The 13,228-nt window shown below is 41.5% G+C and overlaps 1 protein-coding gene across 3 annotated transcripts in view; it reads right to left on the bottom strand.

The window, feature by feature from the left end:
- Positions 1–13,228, bottom strand: part of arid4b (AT-rich interaction domain 4B) — a 42,342-nt gene that overhangs the window by 18,371 nt on the left and 10,743 nt on the right. For all 3 annotated transcript variants that reach the window (XM_022743701.1, XM_022743700.1, XM_022743699.1), the window contains exons 3-8: positions 11,315–11,425; positions 7,736–7,801; positions 7,261–7,351; positions 4,759–4,838; positions 4,320–4,411; positions 996–1,137 (exon numbers count right to left, since the gene is read on the bottom strand). In XM_022743701.1, the coding sequence (XP_022599422.1) occupies positions 996–1,137; positions 4,320–4,411; positions 4,759–4,838; positions 7,261–7,351; positions 7,736–7,801; positions 11,315–11,425 (582 nt within the window). The remainder of the gene's footprint in view (positions 1–995; positions 1,138–4,319; positions 4,412–4,758; positions 4,839–7,260; positions 7,352–7,735; positions 7,802–11,314; positions 11,426–13,228) is intronic.

Consider the following 13,228-nt stretch of genomic DNA (forward strand, 5'->3'; position numbering starts at 1 on the left):
CCAGAGGAGGCAGCACTGCCGTTATGGAGATCTGATTTCCAACAGGACTCTGCCTTCTTGCTCACACTCTCTCTGTGTATGCTGCACACACACAAACACACACTGGCAGGGTGGATGATGCCTTTACTTGACCGCTATGACTCACGTTTGCTCTGTGACATCATTTCCCTTTTTGACGCATATGCTGAGCTGCAAATGTGCAAATGAAAGCACTGAGCTCACACAGACAGACCTGTTTTCTTTGACTTTTGTTTAATTAGGACATTTAAGAGCAGAGCACACAGTTTGTTACAGATGTGAAACATCTACCAGAGTACAACTCCACCCCTCTGCCATATGGTCACAGTGTAAACAATGACAGGCTACTGTGTAATGTACTTCTCTGGGCTGTCACAGGGAGGCAGCATGGAGCTCAGTCCACAGCCAGCCAAGAACAACAAACCCTGGAGGCGGGGCCCTGCTGACTACACTGTTAAAGGGACAGCTTTCCCCACCCTCTCCCATTCTCTCAGTTATACTTTTAACACTTACATAAACAAACAACGCCTGTCACCATTTCATTGTGTGCGAACAGTGGCTGAGAGTTAAGGCTGGGTGGAGAGAAATGGGTTGGAACAGACTGAAAACATCTAACCAGTGTTTGTGCAGCACTGTTGCACACATCAGGGAAAACAAGTCATATCATTCCCCTCTAAAATAAGAGTCGAGCTGCTCTCTGAAATTCTTCAATCTACAGAAGTCAGGCAGCTGCTGCAGAAAGTTTCTCTTATTTATAGAAACCAGCTATTGTAACTGCAACATCATGCATATTTTCAGCATTTCATGGTGGATGAAATGCAATACAGTAATCCTGCAGTGTGCTGAGGTTACATAAGCAGGCGTTTAGATGAAACGGCACAATGCTGTGAGTGTACTAGAAGACTAGCAGCAGTGCTCCCTGTTTTTCCACAGTGATGGAGCAGAGAGCAGTGAAGGAAGGGAGACTTTTAGCTCACCAGAGCAGGATACCACGTGGTCTTCTTTTTGTCGCCGGTGGCGACCCCCTCCACACAGACGACTTTGCCGAACAGATCCTCATTCTGCCGCTGATCGCTCTCCTCTTCCTCACTGGAAGATGATGACAATTCTTCTTCTTGACTGTGGGAGAAAAGGACAGTTTACCTGATGGACTGCACTTTTGAAAGGTATACATACTTTTTCATCACTATCACTATGTGAAGCATTCCTTAGTTGCAGTTTCACAATTGTGAGAATTTGCTGCATTTCTAATGTGATTTAAAACATTATTTTTAGGTTCTGGTCTGTGGGTTTTTGGTCCCCTTTGGGCTTTACGAAATTGTAATATTTTTATAATATTTTATATATTTATATATTTTATATTCATTAGTTGTAGCCCTATCAAAAATAGACACCACTCCTCTATTTCAGAATAATGTATGAAAGTGGTTGAGTCAATTCATATTTGCCGGATGAACAAAAACCTTTGCCAGTCTCCAGCTGCAGTTAGTTATAAACTATTGCATGTCATCAAAATCTGTTCTCCAACAATGGGGACTGGTTGATGTCCCTGAACATAATCACATTTAATGTTGAAAGTATTGACATTAGACTGTGAAAAGTGCTGCCAACTTATCTCCATTTTTACACAGGAGTGTAGCGGAAAGAAAGAAAAATATTCTGGTTGCTCACAGCACTGCAAAGATATTGGCATTTCATATTAAATCCACACTCATATATAAACGGGTTAGGGAAACAAAATTCTGTGTGCCGGTTTTTCTCAATACAGATTTCTACTGACCAATCATCTTTTCATTTAACTGCCGTTAGCTAGAAAACATCAAAGGTCTCCAACTAACAACAAACCCATCTGAAAAGCTTCTAGTCTTATTATGTAGCACAGCAAAACATAAGGTCCGCTCTACTGATAAGCTCACTCATTAGGATCAGTGTATTGATGAGCCGGCTCAATCTCTGCTGCCTGACAGTCATCCTAATGCTGAGGCAGAGCCCCGACTACGGTGAGGAGACAGACAGCCAGCGATCATGCAAGCAGCACCAGCAGGCAAACAGATCCTCTGTCCTCTTTTTATGCCTCGCTAGGCCTGTTCTGAGAACAGCTCTATGTGCATATATGTACGCACACACACACACACACACACACACACACACACACACACACACACACACACACACACACACACACACACACACTGTCTGGCACAACTCAAGAGCAGTAAATCAGCCAGGCTGCTACTACTACTACAAGAACAACAACAACAACAACAACAACAACAACAAAGCTGTGATGTGAATCAAAGACATAAACAAAGTACTGTAGCAACTTAACGAGGCATGAGTATTGAACAGTTACCCTTACTTTACAACAGTAAATTAAAAGCACAGTTTGACATTTTGAGGAATATACTTATTCACTTTCTAGATGAAAAGATTGATACCACCAATGTCTGTATGTTAACTACGGAGCCAGAGGCAGCGATGAAATGATAGTGGTATGTACCGGCTATAGACACTTCATCAGTAGCAAGATGAGAATTGTTTAATAGAAAGTCGGATATCTTATCGGTTGTATGAATAAATCCCAAGCGTGCTCCCTGCCTGGCTCACAAACACAGCCTATCATATCCCTTGATAATGGAGCGTGCTATGAGTGACAAACAACCAATCATTCAGCAGGTGTGTTGTTTGGCTGCACCAACAACAGCAGAAGCGTGGAGTGAGGAAAATGAATGCAGATGGTGAGGAAACTGTTATCAAAAAGGACAGGTCAGCTGACCAGTTTGGCAGTTTTTTCCTTTAAGTCTAATCAATATCAGAACAACATTGTGTGTAAACTGGGCAGGAAAACGGCCCTGACCAAGAGCGGGAATACAACAAACATATTTTATCCTCATAGCTGCTTCCACCCTTCAGATTACGCAACATGTCATCAGTCATGACCAACAACTGCTGCATCTCAAGGAACAACCCACAGGCAGCCCACGATGGAGAGGTACTCAGCAACAACACTGTATGACAAAACATCTATTTTTCTCCTAGTCTTTATCAAAAACGATCAGTTATCATCACTATCAAGTTTTTATCGTGATAACATTTTTTTGGCCACATCGTCCCTTGGCAGCAGGTGGTTAGCTTAGCTTAGCACGAAGATTGGAAACAAGGGGATACAGCAAGCCTGACTTTATCCACAAGGTAAAAAAAAACCTCACCAACCAGCACCTCTAAAGCTCAGTAATCAACATGTGATATGTCATTTGTTTAATAAGTACAAAAATTGAAATGTAAAAAAAAAAAAAAGACATGTTGGGTTATCTGTTGGGACTATTTTTTGGCCTGGAGCAGCGACTTCTTGGTCTCTCTGCTGGTTGCCTGGCAACCTCACGATTGACAAACAAGATATAATGTGTTACCTCTTGGCAGAAGCAGGCTACCTGTTTCTCCCTGTTTCCTGTCTTCACGATTCAGACATCAGATCACACATCTAACTCTCATCAAGGAAGCAAATTAGTATAATCCCCCAAATTCCTTTAAACAGAAGACAACAATAACAACAAGAAATGTAGCTGTTTTAATCTCAATCTGTGCCGCACTGTCAGTCCTGGTTATTCAACAGTTAAGACTATTAGTGCACAGGAAGACAACTGGTCCAAGGTGCTAATGTACAGCTGGGAATGCTCCAAGTCAATATTGCATCAATGTTTAGAGTAATATTGACTTTTCTCTGAGTGCCATTAGCAATGGGTGTCAGAGAATGAGATTATGCAGCAGAGTGTCCTCTTTATAACAGAGTGAAGCCACAATTATATCCAGTGCCAAAAAAAACCCTCAGCAGTTCCTATTCCCCGATGAAAACTCTGCAGTCTACCAGGAGTAGGCACATCAGAACATAAAACACCCACTGGAACATTTGAGTCAAAGGAGAGGTAAAAAAAAAAGAGATAACATTCAGCAGGACCATGTCGTGCTCGCACTTTACTCTCCAGTATACACACACACACACACACACGCAAACACACACACATACACACACACATACACACAACCAAGCCCGGTGTGATTAAGGAACTGAAAGAAGTGAGTAGGCCGTCCTCTCCTGGGCCTCAGGGGCTGTTTATGAGGGGATGAGATGAGAGTAAATCTTTCAGTTCAACTGCTGTCAGCACACTTAGAAATGGGGGAGCCTGTTACTGATGACTGTGGATCGGCAGAGAAAATCCCTCCCCGCCGGCTTCACAGACCTCTCATATATTAAGTTTGATATGAGCCCTGCAGGACGTACAGAGGCGGAGGACGATACTCACATCGGGTTCGATCGTCGGCCGCGGTTGCCCTTCTTGCCCATGACAGGTGTGCCAAAGTGCTCGGGGTTGGTGAGGGGGAGTCTGTCGAGTGTCTGCGGGGGAGACAAACAACAGCAAAGAACCTCAGTGCCACCTTGTCAGACACTAAATTGGAAGACAAAAGATTTATACAGTACACCTTGAAGAAATTCCTTTCATGGGATTTCATCAGTTACAAACAGAGGGATACACCCAGCACTTTGCTGTGATATCAATTTACATTTCCTGGAAATATTTCACAGCTAACTGCTCAATGCTACTATGGGGCCATTCATAAGCAGCATTTTAATTTGAGGACAGTGAGTAGAGATGTGAGACTGCTGGTGACTAAATAAAAACTATAAAATGAGAACCGTTTCCCTAGAAAGCTGCGAGAACTGCAGGACAGCACAATACTCGCCTCGCTCTCTGCAAAGTGACGCGCTCCTTTCAGGCAGAGAGAGGAACGCCTCAGGGTCTTCTCATCGCCATCGTCAAACACTGCAGAGATGAGAGAGAAACTATTAGGCTGCTGTATGTAGGCCAGGAGTCCACCAACACACACACACACACACTCACTCAGTTACAAAATGTCTGCTCCCTTTATGATATGTTAAAAACAAATTATGCTCGTCTTTTAAGGCTTAGATAGAACCTCCAGCAGGCAGTGACAGAGTCGCTGCGGCTCACAGCTCTGTTAGAGCTTCAAGGATCCTCTGTGAGACAGAGACTAAAAATAAAGGGACATGGGGAAGCATCTGATGCATAAACTGATATTAAATCTCCACAGACGTTTACAATAAGCACCCACATCAAATAACACTTTATATAATGATAATAATATTAATATAAATCATATTACAAGCACTCAATGAACCTTCCTTTCACTTTGAGCAGCCACATCGCTCCCAAAGACTAACCCAGGTGTGCACATCCTTAAATTGCATTCCTCATTGCTCAAATGTGATCGGCGACAACGACGAGGGGAAAACACTTGAGGTACCTTCAGCGGTGACTTATGTTTTTTTTTTTTCACTGATGAATGAAAAGACGAGTGTTTTCGAGACAGGGGAAACCCCCATGGGCACTCGCAAGCAACAAACAGGTGCTGAGAGACTGCAGATCTGAGCGGCAGCCTCTACACTGAATGCTTTGGATTATCCAACACAGTGACTGTGTACGCTTGAAAGTAGAGCAGTTTTAATACTCAATTTCATTTTTCAAAAAAAAAAAAAAAAAAAAATTCCATAACTTTGCTGGTTCCAGCTTCTCAAAAATGACTATTTGCTGCTTTAATCTTTGTAATAGCAAACTGAATATCTCTGAGGATTGAAATGTTATTGACAAAACAAGCAACTTGAGGATGTCACCTTGGGCTCTGGGGAACTGTGATCGGCATTTTTCATTTTTTTTTTTCTTCGACATTTCACAGACCAAACGATTGATCCATTATTTCAAAAAAATAATAAATAATGATCAGGGGCGCAGCTAAAATTATCATTAGCTGCAGCGCTGCATGCAGAATTTACCAGCACTGCTTACTTGTGACATATCATAGTCTAGCACAGGGGTTTTCAGTGTCTGCCGCTGTGGGTCCCCATTTCAAACAAAACTAAAAACATCTGTATATGTGAACGGGACATTCTGAGCAAGAAAATCTTATTGCAATTATTTTGGCAGATATTGCGATATGAGTCATAATTTCAGTTGAAATGGTATTTTTTGTATTTTCACTTTCACCTAAAAATAAATATAAAAATGATGATGATGTGATTTTTGTTGTGTCATGTATCAAAATAGCATGTTCCCTTGAGGGCATCTCTGCAGCACTACAATGCTTCATTTATGGTATGTTGTGGCAATTAATTGTTCATCCCTAGTTATTACCGTCAAAAATATATATTTGAGGGAATAATCATTCTCTAAGATTTAGAACAGCGAGTTTTAGGGAATGTAAACAGGGAGGACAACATATATTTCTTTACACTTTGGCTAACCTGCACCACTAAAAGCATGCTGAATTTGCTATAAGCTGTTCTCGTTTGCACTGTGCCCATGGATATCCTTTGATACTGAAGAAAACCTGAAAAATGTGATGTCAATTCAGGCAATTCTGCAGTAATGAGGAGCTTAATTCTATGATTCCTGAGCAGATTTATTGATGTTTATTTGTGATGGACATCAGAGATAATGATATTCACAGGAACTTTCCCTCCACAGCCCCCTGTGGCGGCATGACTAACAGTCTTCTGGTATAGCCCAATCAACCTCTAAAGTTGGCTCAAGTTAAATTCTGAAGAAAAAAACTGCAAAAAAAAAAAAAAAACCCCAAACAAAACAAAAATTAACAATTAACAATGAACTTTTTTGTTCACCAGGACTGTTGCATTTAAAGTACTCATCATTTGTTCTTTATTAAATGGTTTTATTAGTTTGTCCCCTACTTCAGTGTTAGTTGCTTTGGACTGGAGGGTATTTTGGAAAATATTTACATGGCAACATAATGTCTGTGCAGTTTACATTTTAATAAATAAACAACAGAAATGGTCTGGATTGATGGTTTGATGAATCTGGGCAGGTAAGGCTCAGCACAGTGTTTCTGCTGGCAAGTTACAGTCTATTTATATGGCCCAGTATCACAAATCACAAATTTACCTCAAGAGGCTTCACAACCTGTACAGCATACAACACCACGCCCCCCATCCACACACACCCCCACAACAAACAGTGCACTGGGAGATATCAACTATGGAAGATGGTCCTTGCAACAACATAAAGTATAATGCTTCAGCAAAGGAAAGCACAAACCCTGAAAACCCTTTGGAATTTTCCTTGTACACAAACATGTTTTTACAAGCTATCTGTAGGGAGAGCACAAGTCTATGAGAGAGGAGGAAGAGCAGGCGGTTTGTTGTTGACTTACCGACAGTATATATACTGGCATCGGTCAGCTTGTTGATTGTGGCCTCCTGGTAAACTCCATCCTGATTCTTCACCTCTACAACAGCACCTACCTGTTGGACAGATTCACTGCTGTTATCTGGCGTGCCACTATGCTAACTTTTATTATTTCCTAATGATGTTTTTTTTTTCCAAGTAACGAGGCGACCATATTGCTGCTACGAAAACCCTTATTGACTGAAATTAAATTGCAGAGCGAATGCTTCATTGACCAGTGCTCTTGAGCTTTTTCTGCATTCACTCTGTTAGTGCAGGGGGTGATTAGATTAGATACAAAATTAAGCAGAACTAAAATAAAATAAATGTGACTTCATTTGAAGTTTAGACAAAATTACAAATAACAATATAATTAAGTGTAATAAATGCCAATACGTCTGTTATGACAACTCCATCTAACTGTAGGACAACATCAATCTCTGCCATCTTTCCTGCCTTACCTTTAGGGGTCCTTTGATGTTTTCATCATGAACCTCAGCTGTGGATAGATCTGGTTTAAAGGTCACCTGTGGAAGGGGGAGGCAACAGGGGAGGAGAATCAGTAATGAGAATAAACAAACAATTCCCCACAGGCCTGACCGGGCCACATCAATCTTCCACTTCACAGGGGAAGCCTGTCCCTGCTAACGCTGCTGGACTTTATAACTGTGATACACTGATTACAGTGATGGACTCTTTCAGCCAGACGGGTTTGTTACAGGTTTGAGATAACATGCGAGTAAAAGAGTTCTCGGTGTCATCAGGCAGCAGGCATGTGTGCCAATATTAAATACTATGGTTCATTTCTGGCATTGTTCACTGAGTGACCACCAACTAGCAACTGCACTGCGACTGCTGGCAACCAACTGTGGTGGATTTCTGTTGTGAATGTTTGGGGCTACACTAACTGACCATCCCCCCCTCTCTCTCTGCATCTGCAGCCTCCCCTGAGTGAGCCATGGTAGATCATAATCTGATCACGCTGTGGTAATCTTGCATCTGCATGGCGACCTGGCAACACTGAGTGACAGAAAACACCACAAGGCAGACTTGCACACACACACACACACACACACACTTGCAGCCATTTAGTGTCACAGATTTTCCAAGGAAGCATGTGTGAAAAGTGTCAAAGATGCCAGGAGCACAGAAGCTGTTTAGTATTACAAATGCCCCTCCCTGCTTTATATATCAAAGTGCTCATGTGCTTCTTTTTTCTTTCCTGAGGGAAATTAAAGTAATTTTTGAGAATGTGTGCTAGTAAAATAGTAACATAATTATAATGGAGAAATGGCTTCACTTTTATTGACTGTGATTTACTTTAGAATTCAACCACTATACAAGGGCACAAAAAGATGTTAAGCACCCCATCTCAGAGAACAAGCCCGCAGGTAACGAATTCAGACGACGCTCTCTCGAGTCAGTTTCAAGTATAACAACAGCAGAAACACCAATCAAAGTCTCGCTGTGATGGCAGGATCAAGACAATGAATGAAAGAAATACATATTGTAAGATGCCGCCGGATTGTTGGGTCATAAAATAAGAGGGGAAGAGAAAGGAATAAAAAAGCATCCGGAGGCAGCGTTTCGTCAGTTATGGAGATAATGACATTCCTGCCCGGTGGAATAAAGGAATCCCTTTCCTCACAGGGACAGGCAGGAGGCTCCACACACAGAGGGAGGGTGACTCTAGCTATCCAGAGACCCAGCTACAGAGCATCAACACCTCCTAACTGTGAGCTTGGTTCCTGCAGGGGTCTGTAACTGTACACACAAACTGTACAACCACTTAGACCTAACAACAAATATTGGAATAAGATATGAAACCATATTTCTGATAAAAGAGGGCTGTAGTCAAGCAAATTTATGTGATGTAAATGGGTTTTTATCGGGAGCTCACAGCCCATTATATCACAAGATTCCTTCTTACGAAAAGCCTAAAAATATTACTGAGCTGCAGGTTGTTTCACTAGACTAAATTCAAAATGGTTACTGAGTATTTTTACAATCTGAAAACGCGGGACTGTTATGTTTCTGTTTATTTAATACAGCGATGTAAAGTGAACTGCAATCTTGATTTATTCAAGCAAATTTGACAGCAGAGGTGTACTCTGGCAATAAACAGTGAAAGGACGTGATCCCCAGCTAACAACAAGCACCGACTGCATTTGTGACAGCTCAGACAAAAATAAACAGCAACTGCAGTTTCCTTTCTACCTCACATAATGAAGCCTTCTCCTGCTCTGATTTCACATACTGTCTAGTTGAAAATTCAAAACACAATTTACTCCATTTGCTTTAAAGTGAACTACTGCTTGAGCATGAAAAAAAGATAATATTTGATTTGTAATGATCTGACCCAATTCAAAGTTTCACATCATGCAAAATGGAGGAAACTAGTAAGTGAGCTCAGCGGATTATAATGACACTAAACCATCTGAGAAATAACATATGGAAGCATTTGGAATTCATTGCCACGGATGGAAAACTTAAAGGTGCAGCTGCTTGCTGCCTTTTGGAAAACACAACATTAACTCAGTATTAACATTGCCACAATAATGAATCTGAAGTCACCTGGTGAAGCAGCAGAGGCTCTAATCATTAACATTAAATGAATTCCTTAAATTTAGTGTCATGGAGACAGAGATCTGCTTTCGAAAATAGAATTGTACTTTTCAATGTTCATTTAAGAGATTTTTTTTTTTTTTTTTTAATATAAACACAGGCATTCTGCAGGAAAACCTACTAAAATTGCACAATCAACATGTAGCATTTCGGGCCTGACATGCAGCATTCATGTTTTGACACAATGCTTGTTACTCTGCCACAGGGTAGTCATGACTGATCATAATATAAGTGTGCTGAACCTTTCACAGTAAGCGATGTCGACATGGTGGTAAGCGACTTTCTACAGGTCGTCTTGTACAGCTCATCATCATAATTAACAATATCACACAGATCTTTTCACAGTCTTAAAATCACTCAAAAGAGACGAGCCCCATATGCTGCAACCTTCAACTTTGTTAAACAAGCAGACGGAGATTAATGAAGCAAAGATCTAAAGAGGAATTCATTACAGTGGAAGATTCACAACAACAACTGAATAATTGCCATGTTTCAACGTTTGTGTAACAGAGCTCACACTCACATTACAGCTACTCAAAAACAAACCGCACACTCAGCCAATTAGTATGGTAACTAATTTATGAGCCAAGACTGTCCTGTTAGCTTCATTTTAGCCCATATTATTTAAACTAAAAACATCACATGGTATATTTTGTCATGTTGTTTGTCCATGAGACAAAACGGCACATCATTTGATGATTTCAGCTGGTGAGCCGGAATGGCAGAACATCGCTGCTCTTTTGTCTCTACAGGGGGAACTATAGTGCACTGACTCAGTGAAAAAGCCAGCATCCAATCTTTGTTCCTCCCACACACACTAGCAGAACGAGAGACAAGCGATCTGTCTCTATTGTATTATCCAGATGCTCCGGTCCCACTGGGAAATGAGATACTGTACTACGTGCACCATGCAATGCCTTCATCAGCAAGGCATAAAACCAATGGGGAAATGTGGACGCTGCGGGCAAGGGGGGCGCCTGAGGACATGATGGGTACCTGGTGGGATAAGCCAGACCCTGCAACTGTCACAGCTGGAGCCCCTGATCAGTGTTTTAACTGTATGAGCAGGACTAACAACCTAAACCTGTTGGTAGTGCTCCAGTATGTGAGTGACACAGCTGGATTTTTGGCAACATGAGAGACAATAAAATCATTTAAAAGCACATTTTCTGAATTATTCTGATATGAACACCTTCTAATCATCCCAACAGCCCGGTCTCTACAGGAATGTTTTGGACAGTGTCTTTGAAATGTGGCCATTTCCGATCTAACCACTCCGGACGTACAATAAAGCTGAGCTGTGTGATCAAACAAAGACAAGAGCCCCCGGCCCCGCTGCATTCCACTTCACACATAATACAGACAGACAATAAATTTTTAATTTTGGATCATGAGCACTTTGAAATGTCACTTACCTTGGCCTTGACTAGCCTCTTGGCAGTCTTAATCTTGGCCTCGCAGAAAGCCCCTCTGTACTTGGCACTCACATCAGTCCCTACTGTCAAGTAGGGGGGCTCCTCCAGAGTCTGAGGAAATAAAAGAAAACAAAAACACAAAACCAGTGAGTTCAAAGCTTTTTTATTTTATACATACATACATACATATATATGTGTATATATATATGTATTTTACTGACACAGGTGTATTCTCAAGAGCTAAAGTAGGAGGACACACATACAAGCTTCACATCGTCTAGGCCAGCTACGCAAAACCCACCCGGCTCAGTGATTCATCCATGGAAAACACATACCATCTGCTCTGGGTATTGGAAAACAAGCCTCTGAGGGAGCAAACAAAAAGGCCACTTCACTACTGCTTTGATGACTACAAAGAAGAAGCTATCCGAAACACATAGCACCATCTTGTGTCATCATTGGATGTTTATCAACCCCCCCACCCTCAAGAACAGATTTGCAGAGGGTAGGGTACACAGAGAAAACAGACTTTCAGTGTGTGGGTGAGGGCAGACGATGTTTGAGGTTCATGTAGTGCAGAGATGAATTTACTGAGAGGTTTTTACTGAGGCTGGAGAGAAAACCTAATCTAACAGTGGTATATTTAGACATCTTTCTAGAATAAGAGCCAAAGTGGGCCACACTTCCTGCTGACAGGACACATCAAGACCAGCTGCAATATGTCATATGTGCACTTGGCCCAGACTTCTGACTGCAGGTTTTAAATCAAGTGTTAGTTGAGGAAAACTTCAGCTCCTCCTCTCATGTGCTAAACTACAGTTTTTTTTGCAGTGCGCTGAACAAGAAAACACATATTCTTACTTTCTGGATAAATGAATGAAATGTAGTAATGCCCAGTGCAATGAATAAGCTCCTTAACAATTCAACATCAGATTATCTACAAAACTCACTACAGAGAGATGAGAGTTTGTTACTTGTAAGACTCACTAAAATATGTCAACTCTTTTTTTTTTTTTACAATCACAAATCTTAGGGGCCGTGTCTACATTCATAATATCTGCTCACTGTTCCCACAAGGAGGGCAAAGAGTGTGCAGGTTGCCATTCCAACTAAAAACAACACCAGCGTTGAGCAGCACTCAGATCAGTGAGGGGGAACTAATCACTGACACCAGCTGCTGTAGGCCTTCGTGGCACATACTTGTGCCATGACCAAACAACTTGAAGGACTGAAAAGTCCACGTGTGAATACGAGACGTTTGTCGTGCTTTAACTGTTTGCAGGTTTAACATTTTTGTTTGCCAAAAAGCAGTCCGCTCCTGTGGCTGGTTTTATCAACTTCACAACTCCTTATCCAAGTCAGGTCCTTTATTTATTGTAACCCAGGGGGTACGCCAGCTGTCAAAAATGACCTACCCCCTTCGTGCAAACACTTGAAAACTGTTCCTAATGTCTTATTGCACAGGAGCTAACCCGTGAGTGGCATGAAAAAAAAAAAAAAAAAAAAAACTATAAACAGCAGCCAACAGTTTTATAGAGGAGTTCCACATTGATGGAGTGTATCAGCAGAAGCAAAGTAGCTCTGGAGGGGAAAAAAAGACAAATAGCTTATTTACCTCTATTTCAGCAACATTTTGCAAGTGCAAGACACCTCTCGCACAGTATCCAATCCACTGACTGGATACTGCATGTGAACGTGAAGATAGAGGCTGTTCACACCGACACTCCTCTCTCTACTACACACACTGTAACATTAAGGACATTAAATTCCCTGCACATGCAGGGGCAAAATGATGCCCTTCCTGATAAACTGGAGTAATGGGTGGAATAGCAATATGATTAAAAACACAAGGGTTTCATATCCCTCATTAATCCTATCTGACAGACAAATAAAGCATATTGGCAATTTTGGGCC

This window comes from Seriola dumerili, unplaced genomic scaffold (genome assembly GCF_002260705.1).
Source record: "Seriola dumerili isolate Sdu_G_001 unplaced genomic scaffold, Sdu_1.0 BDQW01000073.1, whole genome shotgun sequence".
Lineage (NCBI taxonomy): Eukaryota > Metazoa > Chordata > Actinopteri > Carangiformes > Carangidae > Seriola > Seriola dumerili.